At 45.8% G+C, this 14,839-nt stretch overlaps 1 protein-coding gene across 5 annotated transcripts in view; it reads left to right on the top strand.

Moving 5' to 3' along the window:
- Window positions 1-5,957, top strand: part of SLC35F4 (solute carrier family 35 member F4) — a 127,132-nt gene extending 121,175 nt beyond the window's left edge. For all 5 annotated transcript variants that reach the window (XM_088674527.1, XM_088674535.1, XM_088674529.1 and 2 more), the window contains 2 exons: window positions 2,444-2,533; window positions 5,450-5,957. In XM_088674527.1, coding sequence (XP_088530653.1) covers window positions 2,444-2,533; window positions 5,450-5,691 — 332 coding nt within the window. In that variant the 3' untranslated portion in view covers window positions 5,692-5,957. The remainder of the gene's footprint in view (window positions 1-2,443; window positions 2,534-5,449) is intronic.
- Window positions 5,958-14,839: the final 8,882 nt, after the last annotated feature.

Here is a 14,839-nt window from a genome sequence, read left to right as displayed (position 1 = left end):
GTGGAAGGTGGAGCTTGCTTGCTTTCCCTGCTCCGGAGGGCAGGACCCGAACTAACGGATTCAAATGACAAGAAAGGAGACTCTGCCTAAACATCAGGAAAGAACTTTCTGACGGCAAGAGCTGTTCAACAGGGGAACAGACTTAGCCCCAAAGAGCCATGCCAATTGTCAGGGGTGATGAAAGGTCCAACAATATCTGGTTGGTCACAGGGTCCCCATCCCTGACCTATATTATTATTATTGTTGTTGTTGTTGTTGTTATTACTACTACTACTACTATTACTACAGTATTATTATTAGCTAAATGTATCGCTTGCTTTTTTTCTTGCCAAAGGCAACTAAAAGCAACTAACAAACAACAAACAACCCACGCACAGATCCATTAAAACGAAGGGGGAGAAACACAAAAAAATATATATATTTATTTCCTTGATGGATTACCAGTACAGTGGAACCTCGGTTTACGAACAGGATCCGTTCCACGGAGGCGTTCGTAAACGGAGGCATTCACTCCCCGAAGGCACACTTCTGCACATGCGCGAAGCACCCATAGAGCGCTTCGCGCACTGCACAGATCGCATATGCGCACGCTGCGCAGATCGCATCAGGGCATCCGATGCCGCAGAACCCAGATGCAAACACTTCCGGGTCCGTGGCATTCGTAAACGGAGGCATTCGTAAACGGGACTGTTTGTAAACCGAGGTACCACTGTACATGTTGCATATTTCTTACCGGAGGGCTTTCAAGAGGGAGGGTCGGTAAGGTGAAGGGGAAACATTTTTTAAAATGTTTATTAGCTATGAGCTGGGAAAGGGTTGTACAGTGGTACCTCGGTTTGTGACCACAATCCATTCCGCGGAGGCGGTCGCTCGCTGAAGCAGTCGCTCCCCGAAGGCACGCTTCTGCGCATGCGCAAAGCGCCAATAGAGCGCTTCTGCGCACGCTGTGCAGATCGCATCTGTGCATGTGCGAGCTGCGCAGATTGCGTTTGCACATCCGACACCACAGAACCCAGATGTAAACACTTCCGGGTCCGCGACAGTCGCAAACAGAGGTAGACGTAAACTGAGGTTTGACTGTAGCTCAATAGTGGAGCAACTGCTTTGAGTGCAGAAGATCCTATTAAGGCAGAGTGAGACATGTGCCTAACTTTCAAGTCCCACTCCTTTTGACGAAGGGCTGCAATCCTATTTCATTTTGCTGGGGGATACGCCCTGTAAAAACCCAGTGGGACTTTAGGTAAGGGCCACAGCTCGGCATGAGAACAGCTGCTTTGTATTCAGAAGGCCCCAACCTGTCAGAGACGTTCCCCTTCTGACAGACAGAGAGGAATTCAGAGGGAAGGGGGAACGCCAAAGACTCCAGTGGTACCTCTAGTTGCGGACGGGATCCATTCTGGAGCTCCGGTCGGATCCCGAGGTTCTCGCAACCGGAGGTGCCTGTTCTGCTCATGCGCGCGGAAGAACGCTTCTGCGCATGCACGCATGGCGAAACGCAGAAAAATACTTTTGGGTTTGCTGTGTGCGTATCTTGAAGGATATGTATCCAGAGGTGCTCCTAAATAGAGGTACCACGGTAGTCCTTCAACTTATCTCACTCGGGAATGCAGCCTGGAAGTTCTGAAAGTACCACAGAGCGGAGAGAAGAGGATGCAACAGAGGAAGGGGAAGGGATAGTAGGACCAGAGTCTCCGAAAAGTCAGAGATTGAGTCGTTTGGCAGAAAAGCGCATGACAGGAAAAAGGTGTGGGGGGGAGGTGGAGAGTATCTTGCTTCAACCTGAAAAAGATGCTAGCTCCGTCAACTGACTCCGAAGGTGACGAATGAGATAATGGAGCTCAGATTGCTGAGCCCTGTAATCGCTGAATAAATCTGAAGTAATAAAGCTGTCAGAGGCTGCGTCTTGTGTGGGAGAGACTACCAAACCTGACACAACCCCTCCAGCTTTTTAGACTTTCAGATGGGTGACATTCCCGACCCTATCTAGAGGTAATCCGTTTGTATCCTCCGTGAATTTGTTTCATCCTCTCTTCACGCCATCCAAGGAGGCGGCCCTCACTGTCTCCAGTGGGAGGGAGTTCCACAGTCTTTCTTGACTTTCCCCAAAATTAAAAGTCCCAAACTCTATAAACTTTCCTCATAGGCGAGTCGCTCCATCCGATTCATCATTTTGGTTGTCCTTTCCTGAACAGGTGGGATTTGTCATCTAGAACCTTGGGAGGACAAGGCTCTCTGGAAGAATGATTTATTTATTTGCCGGTTCTGATCCTGGTGGTGCAGAAGATCTTTTCTTCTTCTTCTTCTTCTTCTTCTTCTTCTTCTTCTTCTTCTTCTTCTTCTTCTTCTTCTTCTTCTTCTTCTTCTTCTTCTTCTTCTTCTTCTTCTTCTTCTTCTTCTTCTTCTTCTTCTTTACAACCTCACACTTTGTTCTTTTCCTCCACAGCTTTCAACATCCTGGTGAACGTCGGAGTTGTGCTTACGTACCCAATCTTAATATCTATCGGGACGTTGCTCAGTGTTCCCGGCAATGCAGGTATAAATAATGCCTTTTGATCAATGCAGTGGCTCTGTGTGTGCCCCAGATTACTTGCTTGTTTATTTACATAAAATTCCTAAGCCACACCCCCTAAGGAATTGGGGAAAAAATGTTTAAAAGCACCTTTCCAAAAAAACAAACAAACCCAGGGTCCTTTTTGTTGGGGATAATTCAGATGGAAATTCCCAGGTGACAAAAAAGGTTATTTATGTACCCCACTACTGCGGCCCGTGTATTGTTAGCCCCAAAATGGAAAACGAGCGAGGTCCCAACCAAAGAAGAATGGCAACTTAAACTGATGGGATATGAGCAGTTTGTGGATCTAATGTATAGAATAAGAGAACAAATCCGTTTAAAGAAGATTGGGAAATGTTTATTGACTGTATGGGGGGGAATTGTGTACACTTGAAAATGCTGGCAGCAGTCAAATAAATTCAACAGTGTAAATAAGTTTTGATGGGTGTAATAATGATATATAATGAAACTAAGGTGGATGACCAAAAAAGGGTCAGACCCCTTCCAAAATGATCTTCACACAAGAACACAATTCAGCGGCCTGTCGACTACGTAACCTTCAGATAAAGGCAGAGATTAATCTACAGTGGTACCTCTACTTACGAATAACTCTACTTACAAATGTTTCTACTTACAAACAGAGCTCCGTCCGCCATCTTGGATGCGGTTTAGATAGGATTTTTTCTACTTACAAATTTTTAGATAGGGTTGCTTCTACTTATGAATTTTTTCTCCCAATGCATTCCTATGGGATTCGACATACAATTTTTTTCAACTTACGAATGTGCGTTCGGAACGCATTAAATTCGTAAGTAGAGGTACCACTGTACCTTCAATCAAGAAAGCACAACTTGGAATATACTGAATGGTTTAGTTCAGGCATCCCCAAACTGCGGCCCTCCAGATGTTTTGGCCTACAACTCCCATGATCCCTAGTTAACAGGACCAGTAGTCAGGGATGATGGGAATTGTAGTCCAAAACATCTGGAGGGGCGAAGTTTGGGGGTGCCTGGTTAAGTTTATAAAATATGCAGGGATTTATGCTATGCAAAATGAACCATGGAAAGAGAAGAAGGGAAGTCATTGATATCTTAAGGATGTATAAATGAATATTCTGCATTGTAAAACAGAAAATTAATTTAAAATTATACATAAATAATAATAATAATACTGCATTGGGTAGGAGGAGGAAAGGTGGAATACAGTGGTACCTTGGTTCTCAAACATATTCCATTCCGGAAGTTCGTTCCAAAACCAAAGTGTTCCAAAATCAAGGTGTGCTTTCCCACAGAAAGTATGGTGCAAAATAGATTAATCTGATCCAGACTTTTAAAAACCACCCCTGAAACAGCAATTTAACATGGATTTTATTATCTAACGAGACCATTGATCCACAAAATGAAAGCTAATAATAATAATAATAATAATAATAATTTATTATTTATACCCCGCCCATCTGGCTGGGTTCCCCCCCCCCGCCACTCTGGGCGGCTTCCAACACACATTAAAATATCACAGATTAAAAACTTCCTTAAACAGGGCTGCCTTTAGGTATTTTCTAAATGTCAGGTAGCTGTTTATCTCTCTGACCTCTGATGGGAGGGCGTTCCACAGGGCGGGTGCCACTACCGAGAAGGCCCTCTGCCTGGTACAATGTACTGCAGTCACACAATCAATCCATCAGTAGCTGAAATGGGTTCCACACAGTCACAAAAACAAAACAAAAAAGAGCTGCAAAAACAAAAACGCAAAATAAGTAGCAAAACCAGGCGGACCTCAGCGTAACACTCAAATCATCAGCATAACACTCAAAACGGAAGTGTGGCACTCAAATAAAAAAAAAAAGCGTAACACTCAAAACGGAGCATGTTCAGCTTCCGAAAATAGTTCGCAAACCAGAACACTGACTTCTGGGCTTGCAGTGTTTGGGTTCCAAGTTCTTTGAGTACCAAGGCATTTGAGAACCAGGGTACCACTGTATATATGTACCGTATTTTTCCGTGCATCAGACTATATTTTTTCCCTGAATTTTTGAAGCTTAAAATAAGGGGTCGTCTTATACGCGGATAGTGTATAATGCATTTTCTTCATTTTGAGTCCCCCAAAATAGGGGGTGTCTTATACACGGAAAGAAATGGTAAATAATAATAATATAAGAATGTCTGTCTTTCACTATACAGAAGTCGCAAGAGTTTCTCCACTCACTTTCCCCTCTGCCCACCCATGGCATGTGGCCCTCAGGATGAGACCACTCCCCCTGTTGCAAGCCAAAAATGGCTTATCAAAAATGAGTTAGACCAATAAAACTCAGAGACAAGAGGAGTTAGGAGTCCATTATGTTTATTGCAAAGCAATAGGCTACAGTCGAATCTTTTTGGAATACTGCAACCCCACCCAAAGGTCGGGCAGGAATTTATAACATTTCAGACAAAGGATTTTGATTTAACCAATCACATAAAGCATTACATCATTTAATATTTTAATATTCATCATTATCTCATTTCATATTCAATATGTATGTCATTACCCAATATAATACGCATGCGCAATAAGCATTGCTAACTAAACTTTGATTCTTATCGTGATCTGTTACATATTGTCAGTTTGCATGTATGGGGAACCTGTGTTACATGTGGATGGAACAATTTATGTTCTAGTTTATGAATTGCTTCTTTGTGATTGACGTATTAGCTGACCTTCTATCCCAGTAGGGACGGCTTCTTGCTGAATCATCAGTTTCTTTTAAAGCAACAGGTTACCATAATTCACTAATATAAGCATATTCCAGGCTTTATAGGGAAATACATTATCACCTTAATTGGGGCCCTTTGGGCCCCTGCTACACCCCGACCCCATCTCTCGCTAATCTCCTTGCTCCCCTTTTCTCCCCGAACCCAGCTGTCGACCTTCTCAAACGCGAGGTGATCTTCAGCGTGGTCCGTTTGGGGGCCACCACCATCATCTGCCTCGGGTTCTTGCTGATGCTCCTTCCCGAGGAATGGGACGAGATCACGCTGCGATTCATCAACAGCCTGAAGGAGAAGAAGGCCGAAGACCACCCCGAGGACGTCACGGACTCGAGCGTCCACTTCCGGAGCAGAAGCCGAGTCAACGGGACTGTGTCTATACCGCTGGCTTAGAGCCGGCCGGGCTTCAAGTTGCGTGCACGCCAATGTATATTCTGTGAATATGATTTAATAATTCCCTTTCCGCCCCCCCCCTCGCCCACTTGTATGCTTTAAAAAGAGACAGCTTTATTTTAAACAGGAATGGATCGTAAATTCAACGCTAAACACATCGGAAACTAAGCTGTTTACATTTGTACACTTTATCCAGGAGTAGGTGCAAATGAACGACAATAAATTCCTTTTTTATACAAAAGCGCATATAAAAGAAAGCTATATATATGCATGTGTTTGATTCTGGAGGTCGGCGGGTCTTTAGCGTTGGGGGTCGGCATTTGGAATTTGCAAAAAGCGCCGCGGGCGCCAGCTACAAAATGGCTGCCGTGGGGGACAGACGTGGTGTGACACAAAATGGCTGCCACATCTAAAAGAGCGGAAGAAGAGGCCGGTCCACAAAAAGCAGCTCATCAAGGGGGAAAGGCACTTGCAGCACCCACCACTGCGATTGTGGTCAGAGGATGCCCTTGGATTTCTGAGGAGATACTGAGATATTTTGTGGGAGCTACTGGAGGTTGCATTGTGATATAACACTAGTAGTAGTAATAGTAATAATAGTAACAACAACAACAACAACTTATTATTATTATTATTATTATTATTATTATTATTATTATTATTATTATTTATACCCCGCCCATCTGGTTGGGTCTCCCCAGCCACTCTGGGTGGCTTCCAACAAAATATTAAAAATACAATAAAACATCAGTCATTAAAAACTTCCCTAAACAGGGCTGCCTTCAGATGTCTTCTAAACGTCAGATAGTTGTTTATTTGTTTGACATCTGACGGGAGGGCGTTCCACAGGGCGGGCACCACCACTAAGAAGGCCCTTGGCCTGGTTCCCTGTAACCTCACTTCTCGTAGGGAGGGAACTGCCAGAAGACCCTTGGAGTCCAAGATGACTCCCAGGCTGCACACCTGGTCCTTCAGGGGCACAATTACCCCATTCAGGACCAGGGAGTCCTCCACACCTGCCCGCCTCCTGTCCCCCACAAACAGTACTTCTGTCTTGTCAGGATTCAATCTGTTAGCCGCCATCCATCCTCCAACCGCCTCCAGGACCTTCACTGCCCTCACTGGTTCTGATTTGAAAGAGAGGTAGAGCTGGGTATCATCCGCATACTGATGGACACCCAGCCCAAACCCCCTGATGATCTCTCCCAGCGGCTGCATGTAGATGTTAAAAAGCATGGGGGAGAGGACAGAACCCCGAGGCACCCCACAAGTGAGAGCCCAGGGATCTGAGCACTCATCCCCCCCACCACCACTTTCTGAACATGGCCCAGGAGGAAGGAGCGGAATCACTGTATAACAGTGCCCATAACCACCACAAGGTTGATAAAAGCTTTGGAGAGTTATCCTGATCAGGGAAACAGCACCAGCAGAGTGCTCATTGCTACAGCCCAAATCCAGTTCACAGACACACTTTTATAGGTGCTTTAAGGCTGGAAGATCCAATCTCATATATTGGTTGGGGTGTTGAGTTTCACCCCAGCGTGCATTTTCCAGAATGGTAATGGTAAAGGTAAAGGACCCCTGACTGTTAAGTCCAGTTGCAGACGACTCTGGGGATGCAACGCTCATTTCGCCTTTCAGGTCAAGGGAGCCGGCGTTTGTCTGCAGACAATTTTTCTGGGCCATGTGGCCAGCATGACTAAGCCGCTTCTGGCGCAACGGAGTACTGAAAAAAGAGCAGGGCACAGAAACACCGTTTACCTTCCCACCGCAGTGGTACCTATGTATCTACTTGCACTCATGTGCTTTCGAACTGCTAGGCTGGCAGGAGCTGGGACCAAGCAACGGGAACTCACCCTGTCCCGGGGATTCGAACTGCCGACCTTCTGATCAGCAAGCCCAAGAGGCTCAGTGGTTTTAAACAAGACTCCACTGGGGATTTAGGGATGAGACTTCATTTTTAAGTGAACTGAGCTGGTTCACACCCCTAGGACTAATACACAGACTGGAACATCATCATCGTTGTTGTTGTTGTGATTTCAGACTTTTCTCCATTTGAATTCAGTCTCTGGCTCCACAAAAGTACCAAAATGTGTCAGAACAATAATAGGCATTTTCGGGATGAGATATGGTAAGATCCCATGTACATTGGGATAAGATATATATTTAAATACATGTTTTGTGGTTTAAAAAATGTATTTAAATATAAATTTAAATTAAATATGGATTTTCATATGGATTTTTTTAAAATGCAGAACAGGACAGGACAGACCTTTGAATAAACCCACGTGGAACTGATAAGGATTTGAAACTGACTGATCCATTCATTTCTAGAATAACCCAGACAAAGGATGGGGAGAACTTTGATTCAGATTTTATATAAAGGTGAAACATATTCCAAAACACTACATGAACAGAAACACAGCCATCTTTTGAAATTTGCACACTAGTGAAAATAATATAAATTAATTGTGTTGGGCAAAATTGCACACATTTATGTGTATATCAAAAAACCACACTGAAATACTGGTGCAGAACTGATGCAGAATTGTAGAGAACCGAAGACTGGAAAAATGAGAAAGTGAACCTGACAGATTTCCTTGTTTTTAACCCAGACAGAGTCTTACTCTTAACACCTATGAGAACAAGGGCGTAGAGATCCTATTTTTGCAGACGAGCTTCAATGATCCGGAAGCAAAGCAATCCGCTAACTTAATTTTTTTTGCTGGGCGAAAACTGCCTTGGCGCTCCGAGCAAAGAAAAATACAATTTGACAAACGAGGCAGCTGTGAGATTGCATTCTTCGGCTCGTAAGGGCAATCAAGCCTCTCTCTGTCTGTCTCTGACGGAGAAAACAAAACGTGTGGCGAATAATGCCGGCTTGAGAACCTTCCCAGAAAAAACAATCCAAAAAGCTCCAGAAGGAAGCGGCGACAGTGGCGATGGCCTCTCATCGCAGCTCATATGCAACAGTTTATTGCTGTTCAAATTCATCTCTGCTGCAAACATGCGGCCGATGGTACTTGAGTTCACAGGCAAGACCTAATGAAATCTAGGACCCCGAGCGATGCACTGTAATTTCTGGACTATCACATTATGCCACAATATTCCTCAGTGTTATTTGATCAGTTCCATGGTGTCACACGGCTTGACTGCTGTGCTTTGCTGCCACAGGGTCTCAGAACTGAAATCAGGGCTGGATTGAGGTTTGATGAGGCCCTCAGCTACTGAAGGTAATGGGACCCTTTATATGTCAAGCTTTCCTTTGTCAACAACAAATTGTCACTGTTTTTTTTGTGTGTGTTGAATATATGCTATATGGTGGTTTATGGACCTAATAGGTATCTAAAGCCATTTGCACTTGTTGCCATGCAACCAGTCCATGCAGAATGTAAGCACCCTATATACAGTGGTACCTCACAAGACGAAATTAATTCGTTCTACGAGTCATTTCGTATTGCGAAAATTTCGCCTTGCGAAGCACGGTTTCCCATAGGAATGCATTGGAATTTAATTAATGGGCCAAAAAAAAAAAAGCGCAAAAAAGGCGTCGATTCACCCGCCACGGCCAGAAGTTTTTAAGGCTCTGGGGTGGGGGAAGCAGGAGGAGGGCCAGGAGTCTCCTCCCACCGCAGCCTCCGCTCCTCCGGATCACTGAGGGAGAGAAGCGGCCTGTGCTTGCCCACCAGCCCGCCGGGGAGAAGCCACAGAGGCCACCATGACTGCCAAGGAGGGCAAGGCCGGAGCCACGGAGGCCGCCATGACCACGGCTTATCTTATATTTTGGAAATGTACATCCAGTTTTGTTTTCCTTTAATTTTTGGGGGGGCCCTCCAAGAGAGTGGGGCCCAAACTATAGCTTTCTTAGCTTATACGTAAATCAGGCATTGATTGAAATGAGGCCATGTTCCAAAGTCAAATGGCTCTCCTTTGGATGTTTCAATAAATAATCAAATCAAAAGTATACAGGGAAGGACCGAAGCTCAGTGTTAGAGCATCTGCAGAATGCCCCGGGCTCAATCCCCGGCATCTCCAGGCAGGGCTGGGAGAGATCTTTGTCTGAAACCCTAGTGAACTGCTGCCATTTGGCCTGTCGGTGTCACTTGGTATAAGGCAGGATAAAACTCTCTCTGGGTGTCAGGAGCTTGATCACACAGTAAGCGTAGTTAATAAAAAGGATGATTTATTGTCAAAACAACAGATCGCTCTGGAGGGCTCATAACACAGCCAACCGGCATCATCAATCATGATGACCCTTCTGAAGACACCTTCCGGTTACAGAAGGTATTGCACTTTCTCACTTTGGACCTCTTGCTTAGTTTCCGGTCCAAAAGCCCTCCCCTTAGCCTACTCTTAGGAGGGATTGGCTCTGCTCCAATCCCTTCCCATTGTGACAAACTGCTTCCTTCTCTGTTTGTGCCAGTTTGCACTCCTTGAGAGCGCTGGCTGGGTTCTGGCCCACTCTCACCCATTCCCTTATCAACTGGCATTCCAAGGGGCGGGGGAGTTGGCACTAGCCAATGCTCATTCCTGGCTGCCTGGCAGTTAACCCTCTCTGTTCCTGGCTGCTTTCTTCAGCTGGTTGCAAACCTTCACTGGGAGCTGCCTCATTCATGACACGGAGTCACTTTTGTCTCTCCTTCCTCAGTCCAAGCAAGCATCAGGCATCAGAGGCACCAACTTGAATAAAATGGTTTTTTTGGGGGGGGACACAGATAAGTGCCCCCGATCCTAGCAATTGTGATACCTACTGCTGGTGAAATGGATTATTCCCACTGCACCCTGTTTTTTATCCCCAGAACAGTCCTTTGAGGTTGACTGATCTCAGAAACAGCAACTGGTTCAGGTCTACTCTGAATTCTTAAAGCTAAAAAGAGACTTGAACCCAACTCTTCCCCGAGCTCAAGTTTTTAGATACAGCGGTACCTTGGTTCTCAAACTTAATCCGTTCCAGAAGTCTGTTCCAAAACCAAGGCGCACTTTCCCATAGAAAGTAATGCAAGATGGATTAATCCTTTCCAGAATTTTAAAAACAATCCTTGAAACAGCCATTTAACTTGAATTTTACTATCTAACGCAGGGGTAGGCAACCTAAGGCCTGTGGGCCGGATGCGGCCCAATTGCCTTCTCAATCCGGCCCGCGGACGGTTCGGGAATCAGCGTGTTTTTATATGAGTAGAATATGTCCTTTTATTGAAAATGCATCTAGTTGGAAACGAAGCCACTAGTTGGAAAGAAAGACCATGATCTCAGAAATGTCTGCAGGAATATTAGTTGTTGTTGTTTAGTCGTTTAGTCGAGTCTGACTCTTCGTGACCCCATGGACCATAGCACGCCAGGCACTCCTGTCTTCCACTGCCTCCCGCAGTTTGGTCAAACTCATGTTCGTAGCTTCGAGAACACTGTCCAACCATCTCGTCCTCTGTCGTCCCCTTCTCCTAGTGCCCTCAATCTTTCCCAACATCAGGGTCTTTTCCAAGGATTCTTCTCTTCTCATGAGGTGGCCAAAGTATTGGGGCCTCAGCTTCACGATCTGTCCTTCCAGTGAGCATTCAGGGCTGATTTCCTTAAGAATGGATAGGTTTGATCTTCTAGCAGTCCATGGGACTTCTCAAGAGTCTCCTCCAGCACCATAATTCAAAAGCATCAATTATTCGGCAATCAGCCTTCTTGATGGTCCAGCTCTCACTTCCATACATCACTACTGGGGAAACCATAGCTTTAACCATAGCTTTAACCTTTGTAGGCAAGGTGATGTCTCTGCTTTTTAAGACGCTGTCTAGGTTTGTCTGTAGGTTTGTCTAGGTTTGCAGGAATATTTATTGGCAACCCAATTGGCTGGGTGCCTTTCTGATACAGATGAGCTGCATCCTACCTGTTTACTGGTTCTTTGTTTCTGTTTCCTGTTTTCTTTTCCCAAGGAGGGATAATGTGTAAGCGTGGTGTCAACTCCTTGCTAAAAAAAGGTCAACAACTCTGGGGAACCTTTCCTTAAAAAGGTCAACAACTTTGGGGTCGACAACTCTGGGAAACGGGGCGGGGCAGAGGGATCTTTGCACCACAGTGCCGGATATGCTTATGACGGCCCTGTTACCAAGGCGTTTGAGAACCAAGGTACCACTGTATCTGGTTGCCTCCCCACTGCCCCCCCAAAATAAGCAAGGGCTGGCCGCAAAATTGCTTGGGCATATTTTTAGGACGCACCTTATTTTTGTGACAGTAAGTTGGTTTACGCTGCTTTTAAATAAAGGTTTGGGGACCATCTGACAGGGATTGTTCAGCTTTGATTGTTGCATTTCAGGGGGTTGGACTAGTTGACCCTTAGGGGACCCTTCCAAGTCTGCAGTTCTGCACTCCTAACTCCTCACATTGATGCAGTAGCCAAGGCTGCGTGTTCATCACTCTTTAAAAAGCTGCAATCTGGACAGTCTGCTGTCCGGGAAAGGGAGAAGCAGGTTGGAATAAAAATATCTCTTCCCCCCCCCTTTTCTCTTCCTTGCCCAAAAGCTGAATTGCAGAATTCCAGAATTTAAAAGATGGGTTTTATGCATGCAGACCCTAACGGCTGCACACACTGGCTGTTGGCCCCAGATTTCTGAGTGTGCGTTCTCATGCACACACGGAAGTATACCCCACCAAACTCAGCAGGACTTAATTCTAATTAAGGATGCACCAAACTGGATTGTCAGTGTCAATATTCAGCAATTCCCCAACTCGGGGGGGGGGGTACCTCCTTTGCAGCATCACTGCAAGTGTGTGTTGGGGGGTGTATTTCCTTGCAAGATGCATAACAAGCGCGCAAGGATGTCTAGTAGCTAGAGCACAATGGTTAAAACAAATGGTAATTTGTTCCTGGTAATTTACCTGCAAACTGACTTTTAGGTTCAGGGGTCTCGGTTGCAATGCTATTCTATTGCAAAACCATTGCCTTTGCTATTCCATTTGGTTGCTCATCAGTGGCTCCTCCTCATCCTGGAGAGAAGTGACTAGTGGGGTGCCACAGGGTTCTGTCTTGGGCCCAGTCTTATTCAACATCTTTATAAACGACTTGGATGATGGGCTTGAGGGCATCCTGATGAGGGGTGGCTAATACCCCAGAGGACAGGATCACACTTCAGAATGACCTTAACAGATTAGACAACTGGGCCAAAGCAAACAAGATGAATTTCAACAGGGAGAAATGTAAAGTACTACACTTGCGCAAAAAAAAATGAAAGGCACAAATACAGGACGGGAGACACCTGGCTTGAGAGCAGTACATGTGAAAAGGATCTAGGAGTCTTGGTAGACCACAAACTTGACATGAGTCAACAGTGTGATGCAGCAGCTAAAAAAGCCAATGAAATTCTGGGCTGCATCAATAGGAGTATAGCATCTAGATCAAGGGAAGTAATAGTACCACTGTATTCCGCTCTGGTCAGACCTCACCTGGAGTACTGTGGATACTGACAAGCTGTTTTCTGCTGCTCCAGAGAAGCGGACACGGAGCAATGGATTCAAGCTACAGGAAAGAAGATTCCACCTAAACATAAGGAAGAACTTCCTGACAGTAAGAGCTGTTCGGCAGTAGGATCTGCTGCCAAGGAGTGTGGCGGAGTCTTCTTCTTTGGAGGTCTTTAAGCAGAGGCTTGACAGCCACATGTCAAGAATGCTTTGATGCTGTTTCCTGCTTGGCAGGGGGTTGGACTGGATGGCCCTTGTGGTCTCTTCCAACTCCATGATTCTATGATTCTATCCCAGCCTGACCTCTCCCTCCCTCCCTCCCTCCCTCCTCCTGCACCCATTCTATGATTCTATGATTCTAAAACAGTATCTGAACATGACTTTCCTTCCCCATTGCCAGCTCTTCATTCTCTCCTTCCCTTGTTGCCCCCCCCCCCCGGCCAAAATGCATTTCCCACCCAGCTGGTAAGGAAAACCAGCCGCGACTGCAGAGCAAACGCTTTGCGGTCTAGACATTAAGCTGGTGGAGCATGAAGAGAGTTTTCGTGTGGGTGAGTAACCTGCGCTGGGGAATGTCGCTTGGAGTCATGAATTTCATTACTGTACTGCATTATGCAGCAGCTCCACTAAAATGATCGTTCCCCGGCTTGCGGGGCGCCCTAGTCTAACAATCGCTTATGTCGGAAATGGGGTGGGGGTGGATGCACTGCAGAGCAAGCAGAACAGGCTATCTATCCAGCCCAATATTCCCTGCACTGACTGGCAGCAGCTTGCCAGCTCTTTCCCATCATGTGCACAAGCTATCCCTTTAACTCCTCCCATCAGCTGTCAAAGAAATAAACAACTACCTGACATTTAGAAGACATCTGAAGGGAAGTTTTTAATGACCGATATTTTAATGGATTTTTAACCTTCAGTTGGAAGCCACCCAGAGTGGCTGGGGAGACCCAGCCGGATGGGTGGGGCAGAAATATATTACTATTATTATTATTATTATTATTATTATTATTATTATTATTATTAACAACTGGAGAGGCCGGCACTGAACGACTTCTGCTCTGCCACTGAACTATGGTAGTTTTCTTGGGGGGGGGGCAGGGATGCTGTGATCCACTGGCCAACTTCTGGAAGATCCTGGCAATCTTGCACAGGCTGTTGGGCAAGGTTTGCAAAGTACCACTTCCCAAATAATAACCCATTCAGGAAAATAGACAGGTGTGTGTGTATTGGTTATAGTGCCACCAAGCCACATTGGGGGAATAAAAGGTAAAGTTAAAGGGGCTCCTGACCATTAGGTCCAGTCGCGGATGACTCTGGGGTTGCGGCGCTCATCTCGCTTTAATGGCCGAGGGAGGCGGCGTACAGCTTCCAGGTCATGTGGCCAGCATGACAAAGCTGCTTCTGGCGAACCAGAGCAGCGCACGGAAACGGCGTTTACCTTCCCGCTGGAGCAGTACCTATTTATCTACTTGCACTGTGATGTGCTTTCCAACTGCTAGGTGGGCAGGAGCTGGGACCGAGCAACGGGAGCTCACCCCGTCGCGGGGAATGCGAACCATAGAATCATAGAATCGTAGAGTTGGAAGAGACCACAAGGGCCATCCAGTCCAACCCCCTGCCAAGCAGGAAACACCATCAAAGCATTCTTGACATATGGCTGTCAAGCCTCTGCTTAAAGACCTCCAAAGAAGGAGACTCCACCACA

This window comes from Zootoca vivipara, chromosome 1 (assembly GCF_965207765.1).
Source record: "Zootoca vivipara chromosome 1, rZooViv2.hap1.1, whole genome shotgun sequence".
NCBI lineage: Eukaryota > Metazoa > Chordata > Lepidosauria > Squamata > Lacertidae > Zootoca > Zootoca vivipara.
This window is presented reverse-complemented; position numbering and strand designations above follow the sequence as displayed.